Source organism: Argentina anserina, chromosome 4, assembly GCF_933775445.1.
Source record: "Argentina anserina chromosome 4, drPotAnse1.1, whole genome shotgun sequence".
Lineage (NCBI taxonomy): Eukaryota > Viridiplantae > Streptophyta > Magnoliopsida > Rosales > Rosaceae > Argentina > Argentina anserina.
This window is the reverse complement of record NC_065875.1, coordinates 16,303,650-16,316,590: the sequence shown is the minus strand read 5'-3', so window position 1 is coordinate 16,316,590 and position 12,941 is coordinate 16,303,650. Positions and strand designations below refer to the sequence as shown.

At 38.5% G+C, this 12,941-nt stretch overlaps 4 protein-coding genes across 4 annotated transcripts; all 4 read right to left on the bottom strand.

Moving 5' to 3' along the window:
* Positions 1-178: 178 nt before the first annotated feature.
* On the bottom strand, positions 179-2,854 carry LOC126792266 (UDP-glucuronic acid decarboxylase 2-like). The gene is made up of 7 exons (XM_050518728.1): positions 2,231-2,854; positions 1,775-1,919; positions 1,568-1,647; positions 1,367-1,450; positions 1,184-1,258; positions 485-577; positions 179-397 (listed from the first exon to the last, which is right to left on the bottom strand). The coding sequence occupies exons 1-7, from the start codon at positions 2,852-2,854 to the stop codon at positions 179-181; spliced, it is 1,320 nt and encodes a 439-aa protein (XP_050374685.1).
* Positions 2,855-3,770: 916 nt separating this feature from the next.
* Positions 3,771-8,857, bottom strand: LOC126789952 (protein pleiotropic regulatory locus 1). Its single transcript, XM_050516043.1, has 17 exons — positions 8,682-8,857; positions 8,561-8,585; positions 8,333-8,450; positions 8,010-8,079; positions 7,706-7,768; positions 6,970-7,054; positions 6,571-6,663; positions 6,156-6,219; positions 5,973-6,058; positions 5,791-5,892; positions 5,581-5,664; positions 5,085-5,145; positions 4,930-4,996; positions 4,735-4,812; positions 4,581-4,645; positions 4,388-4,465; positions 3,771-4,284 (listed from the first exon to the last, which is right to left on the bottom strand). The coding sequence occupies exons 1-17, from the start codon at positions 8,813-8,815 to the stop codon at positions 4,112-4,114; spliced, it is 1,446 nt and encodes a 481-aa protein (XP_050372000.1). The 5' UTR covers positions 8,816-8,857; the 3' UTR covers positions 3,771-4,111.
* A 542-nt stretch (positions 8,858-9,399) lies between these two features.
* On the bottom strand, positions 9,400-9,864 carry LOC126792265 (non-specific lipid-transfer protein 13). The gene is made up of 2 exons (XM_050518727.1): positions 9,491-9,864; positions 9,400-9,406 (listed from the first exon to the last, which is right to left on the bottom strand). Exons 1-2 carry the CDS (start codon positions 9,862-9,864, stop codon positions 9,400-9,402), a joined length of 381 nt encoding a protein of 126 aa, XP_050374684.1.
* A 1,531-nt stretch (positions 9,865-11,395) lies between these two features.
* Positions 11,396-12,940, bottom strand: LOC126790586 (uncharacterized). The gene is made up of 2 exons (XM_050516892.1): positions 12,756-12,940; positions 11,396-12,118 (listed from the first exon to the last, which is right to left on the bottom strand). Exons 1-2 carry the CDS (start codon positions 12,858-12,860, stop codon positions 11,840-11,842), a joined length of 384 nt encoding a protein of 127 aa, XP_050372849.1. The 5' UTR covers positions 12,861-12,940; the 3' UTR covers positions 11,396-11,839.
* Position 12,941: the final 1 nt, after the last annotated feature.

The following is a 12,941-nucleotide window of genomic DNA, read 5'->3' as shown; positions in this document are numbered from 1 at the left end:
ATTGGCATATCTTGCATGCCGAGTTTATTCCTATATAAACATTACATATATCTATGAGAAAATTCCTTTTTATTCTAACTTTATTTTGCAACTCTATATCTTTCTTCCCTATATATCTGTGTACCTCAACATATATGAGAAATCAAACTTAATCGATGGAATTCAGCAACATTGTAGATTAAACTGCCTCAGCAGCCATGTTGTCCTTAGCATCGCCAAATATGCGCTGTCTAAAGTCAGTAACCATAAGAGGAAGTCCCTTTCTGAGAGACACAGTAGGCTCCCATCCGAGAAGCTCTTTCGCCTTTGAAATGTCTGGCTTCCTCTTATGGGGGTCATCTTCTGTGTTTGGCCTGAACTCAATCCTTGCATTTGGGTCTATGGTGTCTTGTACAACCTACACAAGCGACGCAATTTTAGACATCAACACAAAATTAGTAAACTACTTGACCACACGCGCAGTGGAATTGTTAGCTCTGCATACCTGAGCAAGTTCTAGCATGGTGAATTCACCAGGGTTGCCAAGATTGAAAGGTCCTACATGATTTCCTTCCATCAACCGCATTAGTCCCTCCACCTGTGATCATCATACATTAACATATACAACAAAAACTCGTTAGTAATACTTCTGATATCTACCATGAACTTGCAAGTCAAACAGACACCTAACAATGTTACTTGCAGTGACGAATCCATAAATCTCTCTCTGTCAGCAATGAAGAGACACAAATTCTAATACGAACATGAATGTTACCATCGTTGCAAAACTTACATCCTCTTTGATGCATTCTGTGCAACACAGTTTACCCCTTTCTCTTAGAAATCACTAAAATCTAAGGGGAGAAATTAGTTTTGTGCATTTTCCCCCTCTAGGGATCCCTCCCCTGCACGAAAGCTTGCTACTCTTCGAGAGAAATTCTTGCATACAAGTGTATAAAACGTTTTTCTCACAATAACTCATCACGTAATCAACATGTAAAGGGATCACTCGCAAGCTAAGCTAAACTCTAGTTCACGCTCGCTCTCTTTACCACCTTAACCAAGTTAGTCATAATCTCATCGTGTTCAAGTTACTGATGAGATCGATTTGAAATAGTCATGCTTGAATCTATGAATCAGAACATACCAAATGGTGTGCCTTAACTCATAACTGAACTTGAAGCATAAAGGAAAAGGAATGTACCAAGTCAGAAACGTATTGAAAACTTCTGGTTTGTTTGCCATCACCATAAACTGTCAATGGCTCCTTCCTCAGTGCCTGAGTAATTCATAAACACATCGCCATTAAAGTTATTGGACAGCAGTGAACGCTGAAAATGAAGTTATCACAGCAGATCATAGGTAAAACATATCTTTTAGCACACACCTGAGCTACAAAATTGCTAACAACACGACCATCATCGATGCACATTCGTGGTCCGTAAGTATTGAAAATCCTGGCAATTCTCACCTGCAATGCATCAGACACTTTTGTTTAGCTGGTACATGAAATTATAAGGTTATAGAAACAAGTAGCAGCGAAAGAACTTATAAGGGTGACAGTCAAGTCCTAGAAAATATATAGAACCTCAATGCCAAGGCCTCTGTGGTAGTCCATGGTCAGTGTCTCTGCTGTGCGCTTTCCCTCATCATAACAACTCCTTACACCTGCCAATAAGAACAGAATTTTATCAGAATCAAAATTTACAATCATCCAGCAAAACAAACCAAATTTGAACTCAGGGGTCTCAGGTGAATATAAACAAGTTATAACTCAGATAGTGAAGATGTTTACCGATGGGGTTGACATTGCCCCAGTAGGTCTCAACCTGGGGATGCTGCAGAGGGTCGCCATAGACCTCACTGGTGCTTGTGAGCAAGAAGCGTGCTCCAACCCTCTTGGCTAGTCCAAGCATGTTCAACGTGCCCACCACATTCGTCTTGTGAACCACGAAGTCAAGGATCCCAAACATTAACATGTATCACATTTCATTCACCGTTATACATTTACTTATGTTTCATTGGTCACATTTCATGTCACACTTTTTTGGTTAACCCATATATTTTCTTCTGCTAATCATATTAAACGTGCACAAATATAACACATGACCAAAGATCAAAACACAAGCCTTGTTTTAAAAAAAATGATTTCCATTTTAGTATTTACTGCATGACTAAAGCCGTTACCCCGAATATTATCACATAATTTAAATAGAAATGACAAATGTGGAAAGGATATAATGGTCTTGACCGGATTGAACTTGTAATGCACGGGAGAGGCAGGGCAGGCCAAGTGATAGATCTGATCAACCTCCAACAAAATCGGCTCAACGACGTCGTGTCGGATCAGCTCAAATTTAGGGTTACCAAAATGGTGAGCGAGGTTCTCTTTCCGACCGGTAAAGAAATTATCAATCACGATCACACTATCGCCTCTCGCAATCAAACGGTCCACAAGGTGGCTCCCCACGAACCCGGCCCCACCAGTCACCACAATCCTCTGGCTCTTCGACTTCAACCCCAAGGGCACTTTCCCGCCCACGTTAACGGACCTGAGACCCTCCAAGAGGACCCGCCGGGTCGGCAGGATCGACCCGGATTGTAGGCCGGAGTCGTGGGTGGGGTCGAGCGGGGAGGAGAGGGAGGAGGCTAGCTCGGGGTTGGATAAAGGGAAGGCGGTGAAGAAGAGGAAGGCGATGGCGACGCCGATGAGGACGAAGAGGAAGCGCTGCTCGCGAAGCATGTAGCGGATTGGCTTTGTCGGGAGGTTTCGAGTTTTGTTTTGAAGAGGTGATCCGGGAACGGGGTTGTTGTGTTGGGGGAGTTCTTCATTGTGAGTGTGGTGGGTTCTATGAACCAACTGGTCGGAGTTCATGGCTTCCGGGGTGATATTTCCGATGTGGGTGAGTTTGATATATGATTTTGAGATATGAGAGAGAGCTTGAAAGTGAAAGGGAGAGAGAGAGAGAGAGAAGGAGGGAGGACTATTTTGAGGTGGAAGGGAAGAGTCGAAGTGGTCGGTACATGGGGACTTCCATGCATGAAATATGGCCGTATAATCGTTCCAAAGGGTGCGTGGGAGGCGCGTGCATCTTTCAATTTTAAAATACGATGCACGACCACTGGATGTTGGCAGCTATACATGGAAATCTGAAAGGTGATATTTTTGTAAATTTTATGAAATGGGAAAATTTATTTTGGCTAGCTGGTATATAATAAGAAAGGTTTTGATCACACTGTCAATTGTGTACTTAAAATGTTTCAACTATAAGAAATTGTGAAAGCTCTTGTATACTCCTACTAATTATCTTAGATTGTAATACATTGAGTAATGAAACTGAGTCATAGAGGACTTTGTCAAATTAAACATGGCTATGTACAAGGTTCTTTCAGGAAAACATGGTAATAGATTTTCTTATAATAGATCTCCACGTGTGACTAGTGGTTTTTCAGCCGTAGACAGACTTGCCAGCCTCTATGGCTCTATATAAACATTTGTCTGATCTTATATGTTTATCGTTACTGGTCCTTGATCGCAGTTCTAAACTTACGACGAGGTGTTGAAGCAATGAAGCAGGAAGCTTCTTTACTTAAACCGCCAGGGATGCATGGCACTAAAATTAAGCTTTGCACATTGCTGATTGTCCACTTGAGTTTGATGGGTTGGTATAAACTGCATTGCATCTTAAGTAAAGGCCACAAAGCGCCCAGCAATAGATCTGGAAAGTGAACATTAACGATTGGATCTTCTAATCCCAACACAAAGGATATCATTATTCCATGTCCCAATAATCCAAATTTGTCAATTTGAGCCAAAAACCGAGTTCCTATAAACAATAAAGTTTCAGTCCTTCACATTTATCCACTCAAAGTCCGATTCCAACTTTTCCTTGAAATGCATTCAATATTATGCTACATGATACAATAAAAATATATCTCGTTGCCAGGAATATCACATTTTGATTAGAACTGCAAAACAATGTTCACAAAAAGGTCATCGAAAAGGAGCAAAGGCTACCGGCTCTCCAATTATCTTGGTGGTGGTGATGCGTACTAGCCCCTCAAGGCCAGAGATCTGAAGGTTGGTGCAGTAACCAAGTAGATCAACAGCTTAGACTTGATGCTAGAACAACTAAAACCGTCTGATATCTTTAGGCGGCTTGAAATTGATAGGATGAGTTTCTGGAGTGGCATTTTCATCTTGTTTCCACATTTTGATCGTCTTGTCAGCTTCACAACTAACTAGCCTTGTACCAGTAACATCATAGGAAAGTGCATATATACCAGCTTCACTATCCAGGGAACCTGTAATAAAAAAAAAAATTGGTGTTAGCTACCCTCCTGCTACAGCCAAAACCAAAAAATAATGGGAATGCGGATACATATAGAAAAAACACAACAAACATACCAGGCTGTACGATTGTTTGTGATTGCTGAAAATTGTGACCACTCTTCCAATCCCAAAACCACATGCTCCCATTGTCACCTTAAATAAAATAACCAGAAAAGAGTTAGAATGACCATGTTCTAAGAAAATAACTATTCTCATCCCTATTGCCGAGTGTTACACCGTCAGCAAATATGATAAAGAAGACACATACCTCCAGTGGCCATAACTCCCTCCTCATTGATAGCCATCGCATTAATTATGGTTTTCTGCTGAGAGCTGATCAAAGAATCACACAACAATTATTAGCAATATTGAAAATCACAAGAGAACTAATATGACCAAATAGAAATTTATTAGGCACTCACAGCATGTTGTGTAAAAATTCCCCTCTTGGAAGGCTAAATTTCTTGATGTTGTCAGCAGATGCTGATGCAAAAGCATGCCTAGACAACAACATACACAGTTAGAAACAATAGCAAAGCATGTAATTTAATGGGGGGGGGGGGGGGGGATGGAAGGGATAAGCCATTCCATGACAAAACACATGCGATAGCACGTACTCTTTCGGATGTTGTGCAATTGCACGTACAGATTTCTTATGGTGGGTGATAGTTGACATTGTTTTTCCTGCAGATAAATAAAGTGATCCTCGAGATCAGTTAGAAAGAGAAAACCAGAACTAAAATGACCTTAAGTAACTGACATAACAAATTACCGTATCGAAGGTCCCAGAACTTGATGGTCGAGTCGTGGGAGCCAGTAACAACTTGTGGATCCTGAAAAAATATCAGAGGTTAAAGCAAAAAAAAAAGGTGTTTTTATCAAAGTGCATCCAGATAGTATGAAGTAGAAATTCAGATGTCCAATAAACTCAATTTCCCCTACTAATATTTTAATGTGCCATGAGGATCCAAGGATTGATGGTCTCACCAAAACACTTTTCTACAGTTATAAAAATTCATATTATTTAACTAAATTATAACTATATAAAAGAGGGACACACAATGCAGAAAATATATCTTTCACATGCATATAAGGTGAAAGAAAACCCAAAGTTTAACAACGAAGAAAAATAAATTCAAATCAACAGCCTGACATCATTAAGTAAACTTGAATTCTATAAACAAATGTCTGCATGCGTACTTTAACTACAATCAGAATATGTATAAAAGGGGGGTGGGGGAGAATGATATCAAGAAGAATCTTCATACCATTGGCCGAGTAAAAACCGAGCAAACTGTATTATCATGCCCGGATAATGCATGAACTTGCATCTTGCTACGAATATCCCAGACCTACAAATGGTATTATATCAAAGAAAAAGTTTAACCATTCTGATACAGATTACAGTAATAGTTTTAGTCCCTAACTGGATTTCCTTCACTATGTTAGGTTGTGATCTAAATTGAACCGATACATACCCGGCATACTGAATCACGACCCCCAGTAAGTAAAACATCGAGAGTGGGATGAAGAGCCAAGCAGTAAACGCCACTTAAATGACCATGGTATGAACGGATAACCTGCACATAAGATATGTTGTAATTAACAGCATCGTATAAAGAGCACAGTGAGGTTTTCAATATTTAATAAAAATTCCTACCTTGTTCTGCTCAAGGTCCCAGCATTTAACTTGTTTGTCATCACCAGCAGAGAACATATAGGTATGTCTGCTACTAACAGCAAGGCCTGCAAAAACCAAGCCCTTAATGTACCAACAGAATCATAGACGCATATAGTTAGAGTTGATAAAAATTACACAAACACTAGCAACATTGAAACTAACCTCGAATTTGCTCAATATGTCCGGTCAGTGTAAGCTGTAGCTGTCCAGTTCCCACGTCCCATAACTGTGAACAAACAATGAATATAATAAAAAGATATATTATGAAGAATCTATGAAAGGGCAAATATTTAAAAAAATAAAATAAAGTACAAGAACTACTTTCAATATCGTATCCATGCCTCATATGAGAACTGAAACATTTAACCTCTACCTCATCCACTGATATGACAAGAAAAGAGCCAGAAGGAAAAAATTAAGAGAAAAGAAAGAGGCAACAACAACAACAAACACAATGAGCAGGGTGTGATCTTACAAGAAGACCTGAAGCGGAACAATATAATGGATTAATTAAAATGTGATCCACACATAAAGCAACAGAGAGAAACCAACTTGAGAGAAGCAAAAATTTCAATACCTTTATTGTACGATCTGCGGAGCCTGTACAAAACCACTTATTACTTGGATCAAAAGCAATAGAGCGCACCCATCCCAAGTGGCCACTGATAACCTATACATTGGAAACGTACAAATGTTACAATGTCGTACAAGCCAATGCAACTGAACAAAGAGGGGCAAAGTGCAGGCCACTCATTTTGTTAGAAAAATAAAACCAGCCAAACCATATACGATAAAATAATATCTACTTTGGAACAGTTTAACCAAGGATAAAACACAACAGAGGTTGGAACTCTTATAAAGTGAATTGACTTTTGGTCCCTAATCATGTCCCTCTAATAAGTAATATGGCATTCCCCCAAATATAGAAGTCTCCACTGATTTCCCTTCTACAATTAAACAATTACAATATTCTTACCCTGTAAATCTTCCAAGGAGCATGCCACTCCGGACGCGGCCATCTACTGGAAATTCTTTCCATTATAGCTGATGTTGATGGGTTCCTGTTAATGAGGAAAATTAACTGTTAAAGAGAAAGATGACCATATTTTCATAGTAGTAACATCACAAGTTAAAGACATGTAAAAAGATAATATAGAGCATGAGGCAGCTTCTAATATTTAACATTTCTACTGCCCTATAATATCAGCAAGCGAAACTAAAAGTTCAATCTTACAACACCTTAGAAGCACATGACCAACTAATATAAGTGGAACTCTTCATGATGGAAGCAAAACGTGTAGAAATTCAGTACTTGAATAAAACTAAACTGAGAAAAGTATTTGACTTCACATGGATTCTCTTTGTCTTCTTGATGGAAAGAGTCATTACAATAACTAAAATACATTGATGATTCTAACCACTTTGATACAAAAGCATCAGTATTACATTGTGACAAATACTTTACTCTTCAAGTATATCTAACTCTCTGAACAAATTTGTCTATGTAGATTCTTAAGATTCAACTAATAGCGCAAATATGTTACTGCCAACTATACATGCAAGAAATGCATAAAGTCCTACTTATTTCAAGTGTTCAAAGCTCTTACACATGAACCGCAATCTGGAAGGAGAAATAAAAAAAAATGGATCCCCAGATCAACTTGGATATTATACGGGCATTTAAAAAATTCAGAGAGGGAGAAATCTCAAACCTCTCATATGATCCTGAAGCAGAAACAACTAAAGTGCCTTTACCCGAAATTCCAATATGACTCCTGCATAAATAAATAAATAAATAAAGCAAAAATCACAATTCACTACATGATCAATTGTGTCTTTAGTAAGAAACAGAATATAAAATAGGGCATCATAAACATTTATTTGAGAAGAGGATAATTGATGAGCAGCATAGAGCATTTAAACAAATACATTAGAAACCATCCAATGCCTACCGATCTTCCTCAAGATAATGCATAATAACAGAACTATAAAGCAAGAAAGAAAGACACTACTTACGGTTCCTTTGGTGCTGAAGGACCAACCACCAAAGCATTTTGAGCTGGTTCCGTCTTTACACTTCTAGAGTCTACAAGACACAACACGATAGTTAAATACTAGACCAGACAACAATTCCCAGCGCAAGTTTCAGTGTCAATAGAAAAAAAACATATAGATACAGTCTCTCATTTAAACCAGCATTCAATACTTCCTACATCCACAAAATCTGAAACACCATACAAGTATCGTAAACTTCGACCACGCCACTGTAATCAAACTCCCACATCATTCGATTTAGTTACATTCCTAATTCCTCGAAATTTCACTGCCGAAAACAATACCTGGAAGGGCAAGGGCATTCGAAGGCCCCGCCGGTCCACGACTGGGAGCACCGGGATCAGCAGCACGAGCCGGCTTCTGACTAGCTGTGGGTACAATTCCTCCATACTCAACACCAACCTTTAAAACTCAATAAAATCCAAATCACAATGCGCAACTTTTTACTTCAAATTAATAACTCCAAAGCTTCAAAATGTGTAAAAATTAATACAAAAATTTCACTAACTAACCTTGTGGCTCATGCGAATCTTTTTACTGCACACAATAAGAAACACAGAAAATTAACCTACGGCAACAAAAAGATTAGGGTAAAATTATCGGAAAATTACAGGGAGATGCGAATGGAGGTACCTCTCGGGATCGGGAGGAGGTAGTTGAGAATGGAGGGGAGCGAAGAGATCGAGAGCTCGCTTGAGCGATTTGGAAGAGAGCTTTTTCAGCGACTGTGGCTCTACTCGCTCCATCTCTAAAGTGGGACCGGGCATCGTCGTCGTCGGAGAATATGGCGCGACCTAGGGCTTTAGAGCTTCAGAGAGAAAGAGAAAGAGAAGAGAAAAAGAGTAGTCGAGGCTTTATGTGCCTGACTATTTGGGGAGGTAAAATCCTTATGATACATACGACGTCGTTTTGATCATAATTTTCCCGATTATATTTCCCATTAAGTTATACAATTTGGATTTAAAAAAATTGAAATGCATTATTATGTGATCGCTATTGCATTTTGAGTGGACTCAATTATAGGGTTTCAGATGCATAGCATACATTCAAGTATATTAAGATTTTAGTTAAATCATTCTTTCTAGATTTTAGATTGTGATTACAACATTATGTTCATTATGCTTTTCTGATGTAACAATGTAATTAGACGCAAGAAATATTGTAATATATATTTCTTCATTATAGCGAATGGATATGTTATTAGTTACATGATACATGTACATTACTAATAAATGTTGAACCGATACATGTTACATCTATTGAAGAGCTAGTAGGATATCATTACGAGATTATCATATATCCATGCGGCTTATCATCTTCGCATTATGGTGAAACTTATTAGCGTTGCCGATCAAATCCTGCACAAAGATGAAAAATCTTGGTCAATTTTAATTCAACATTTTAACAAACAGATCTGAGAGAGAGAGAGAGAGAGTATATACTTGGAGCAATCCATGCTATCAGAAATGGGAAAACTAAGATGGAGCGAGCATGAATACGGAATCTCTGAAATTCGAAGGAAATTGTAACGAACTCCGGTCCAATAAGATATGTCCTTAATGCATTGACATATCCTCCGGGGAGCACTACGCTCTCGTCGTGCTAAAGAGTTTATTCTTGTTATGGCATCACAACAATCCTGCCTTATAAAAGGATCTAGGTTTGCTACAAAAGCGAGGCAAAGGCTAAATTCCTCGTACACAGTTGAACATAAATCCATTGTCGACTGAGCCTTCACTAGTGTTGAACAAAGCAGCAGCACAGGAACAAGCACAAGAAGTGTTCCATAGGCTAAACTAAAAGGACGAACATCCATGGTGGAATGATATGAAGCTGTAGCACAAGCTATACAGGTATTTATAATTGTTATTTGGTATGAAGCGATAGTTACAACGTACTTTCGATCATGAGATTTGCACTTGACAGAGATTTCAGCACTGAAAACTCGTATACGTAATTAGTTTCCGAAATACTAAACTATATATCACGCTTCATGAATGACTATTAAGTAAATATATTGGAAATAAATTCGTCAATACATCTCTCTCTCTCTCTCTCTCTCTCTCTCTGCAGCTCAACTACTGAAATTTGGATTGTTGGCCGTGATTTCTGAAGACATGAAACCTAACTCACGATTACAAATTGTAGTTGTACCCATCAACCACATACAGATGCATATCAGCTAAATTAAGGCATCATATATATCAGCACTTCATTAGGTTTTTCATCAAATCTCTATCTTCATTTTTTTTGTCTCCTTCGGACTATCACAGTTGAAAAGAGATTATTTTCTGTTATAATATTTCATTAAATTTGAGCATTTTGCGGCATTTTCTAACAAGATATCCTACGTACAAATCGCAACTGCTTTTGAAGACAGCTGCCTAGAAATGTCACTGTGTGTTGGAACTTGGAAGATGTTTGGTCCAAGCCAAATTGTGATAGACGTTCTTCTTTGGTGCATGCATCCTCTTGGTGTGATAAACAACTGCTTCCATTTTTGTGGTTGCATCTTCAGGGTTAGGAACAGCTCTGAATCTTCGACAGTAGTCACAGTACTTACGCTCGACTCTTTATTTGTCGAGTCTCTTGCTTGGTTTGTATTTCTTGCAGTACGTGAGATTAATATTCCGGTATCAGCTTTTCAAAGTTTGATTTTGATTTTTGACCTTATTATCGGTAATCAGCTCCTACGTACAAATGTACAAGAGTATAAGAAATCAGAAGTCATCACAGTCTTGAACGCAGAAAACAAAACAACCATGAAGAGCGCAGCATAGAGGCTTCAGGACGGGAAGATCTCACCTCGGAGGCTAAAATCCGCGATGTATTAAAACTTAGAGCAAAATTCACTAACGGTCTCTAAACTCTGACAAAGTCAGTTTGATCCCTCACTTTTAAAATTGATAAAATTATCCCTCAACTATTTTTTTACTATCAATAAGATATCTCCATCCAATTTCCGTCACTACCATTCATTTCATGACGTGGCTCATGCATGGGTCCCACAAAAGAGGGCAAATGATGTTTGTAACCATCGGTCTTCATAGTAAATGATCATGATGAAACAGTTAGTTTTCTTCCATATGCTAAGATTATTGACAGATACGCATGTTGACTTATCAGAAAGAAATACATCCAGCCGATTTGTTAACAATTAGACCAAAAAGAAAGCCAATTTATTGACAAAAATTTCCCCACCTAAAATCTGGCATACTTGAATTAACCACACCAATGAATCGATGCGGGCTAAAAAAAATGAGCTGCCTGGCAGCGTTCTTTTCAATAGTTCAAAGAGCATTCATGGATCATGTAAAACAATTCGAACATGCATCACAAGTCGCATAGGTTCCTAAGCAGAAGTAATCTATTAAAGATGCTCCAATGACTACTAGTTTTCATCATATGATAGTCCAAGTACCATCTCAGTAGAAGTAACATAGAAAAGCAGTTCCCAGTTTCACTAGCTACTACAATGAAAAAGGAAAATACCTAACATCATCAATGGCGAATTTGCATGCACATGGAGCTGCCACTTGAATGCTTGTTTTCATTGATCTACACTTGTGCAATTTGACCGGGTTTGCTACTCTAAAATTAACAAGAGTACAGTGATAAAATACCTGGCATTGAAGGTAAATGCCTTCCTTCTATTACTTAAGTATCTTCTAGCCACATGACAAAGTTGATGGTAAAAGTTTTCTTCAGATCTGTGATCAACTGACTAAGTTGCATTGCAACTCTAAAAGAACACCAATTCAGGACCCCGGATGCTGTATTGAGGGACATATTTACATGTTTGCTTTCCTTTCCCAGCATTCCTTTGTGTCAAGCCCCCAATGTAACTTCTGGCGCTTTTTTGGTGCATCCTCTTGCTGTCCTGATGAGCTGCTTCCATTATTGTGGCTCTCAGATTTAGGAACAGTTGAATCTTCAACACTCATGCTTGAATCTTGAATCGTCAAGTCTGTTTCTTTGTGGTTCTTGCGATGAAATTTTCCAGTAACAGCTTTTGGTTTCTTTTCAAACTTTGATTTTGACTTTATCTGTAAACGCTTCCTGTGCAGCTCCTGCAATGTGCAAGTGCTTGAAAATTCAGAAGTAATTACAGTGCTGAACAAGGTACATCAAACAAGCCTAAGAAAATTTTCATTAAAAAAAAAAAGATTACCCTAAAACCCCAGAATTTTTAATCCAACATCTTCGGCAGAAACCATTTCAAAAACTTAAATGGAAATATCAGAAAAATGATTCTAGCCATGGACACTGTTAGAGCAAGGAGTGTTCCATTACTCCAGAGAAGCTTATACCTTAACAGCATTGTAAGCTTTCTGCAGCACCTATGCAGAATAAGACAGTTTTCCCTCTAGTCTGTACATGCCGATCCCAAAAGCCGAAAGCATTTCAATTTTTTAATGCACCTCCAATTCATATCCAAATTTTCAACCTTTTCTTTTTCTTTCACAAACTCATACCTATAACCTACTCAAAGAGACTATATATAAATAATATCCCCATTAAAACTTCAATACTAGTTCACAAGTTGCCTCCTTTTAATCCAGCTTCAAATTACCAGAAACTACCCAGAAAACACGTAATTCAATACAAGCCAATCAATAAATATCAAGCCATTCACAAAACAAGTACTCAAATTCACCAATCGGGTCTCCAAAATAGATATGAGTAAGGTTAAAAAAAAAGGAGTACCTGAAACTTGGAGAGCTGCTGTTGCGTAAGGCCTTTGGGCTTGAAATTGGGCTGCAACACCGCCGTCGATGCTATCGCTGCTTCTTTTCTCTCGTCTTCCCCCATCCTCCCTCCTCCTTTTTCTCCGCTTCAGCTTTTACAATCGCATAAACTGTTCAATTTTGTCAAATTACTTATTTGCCCCTG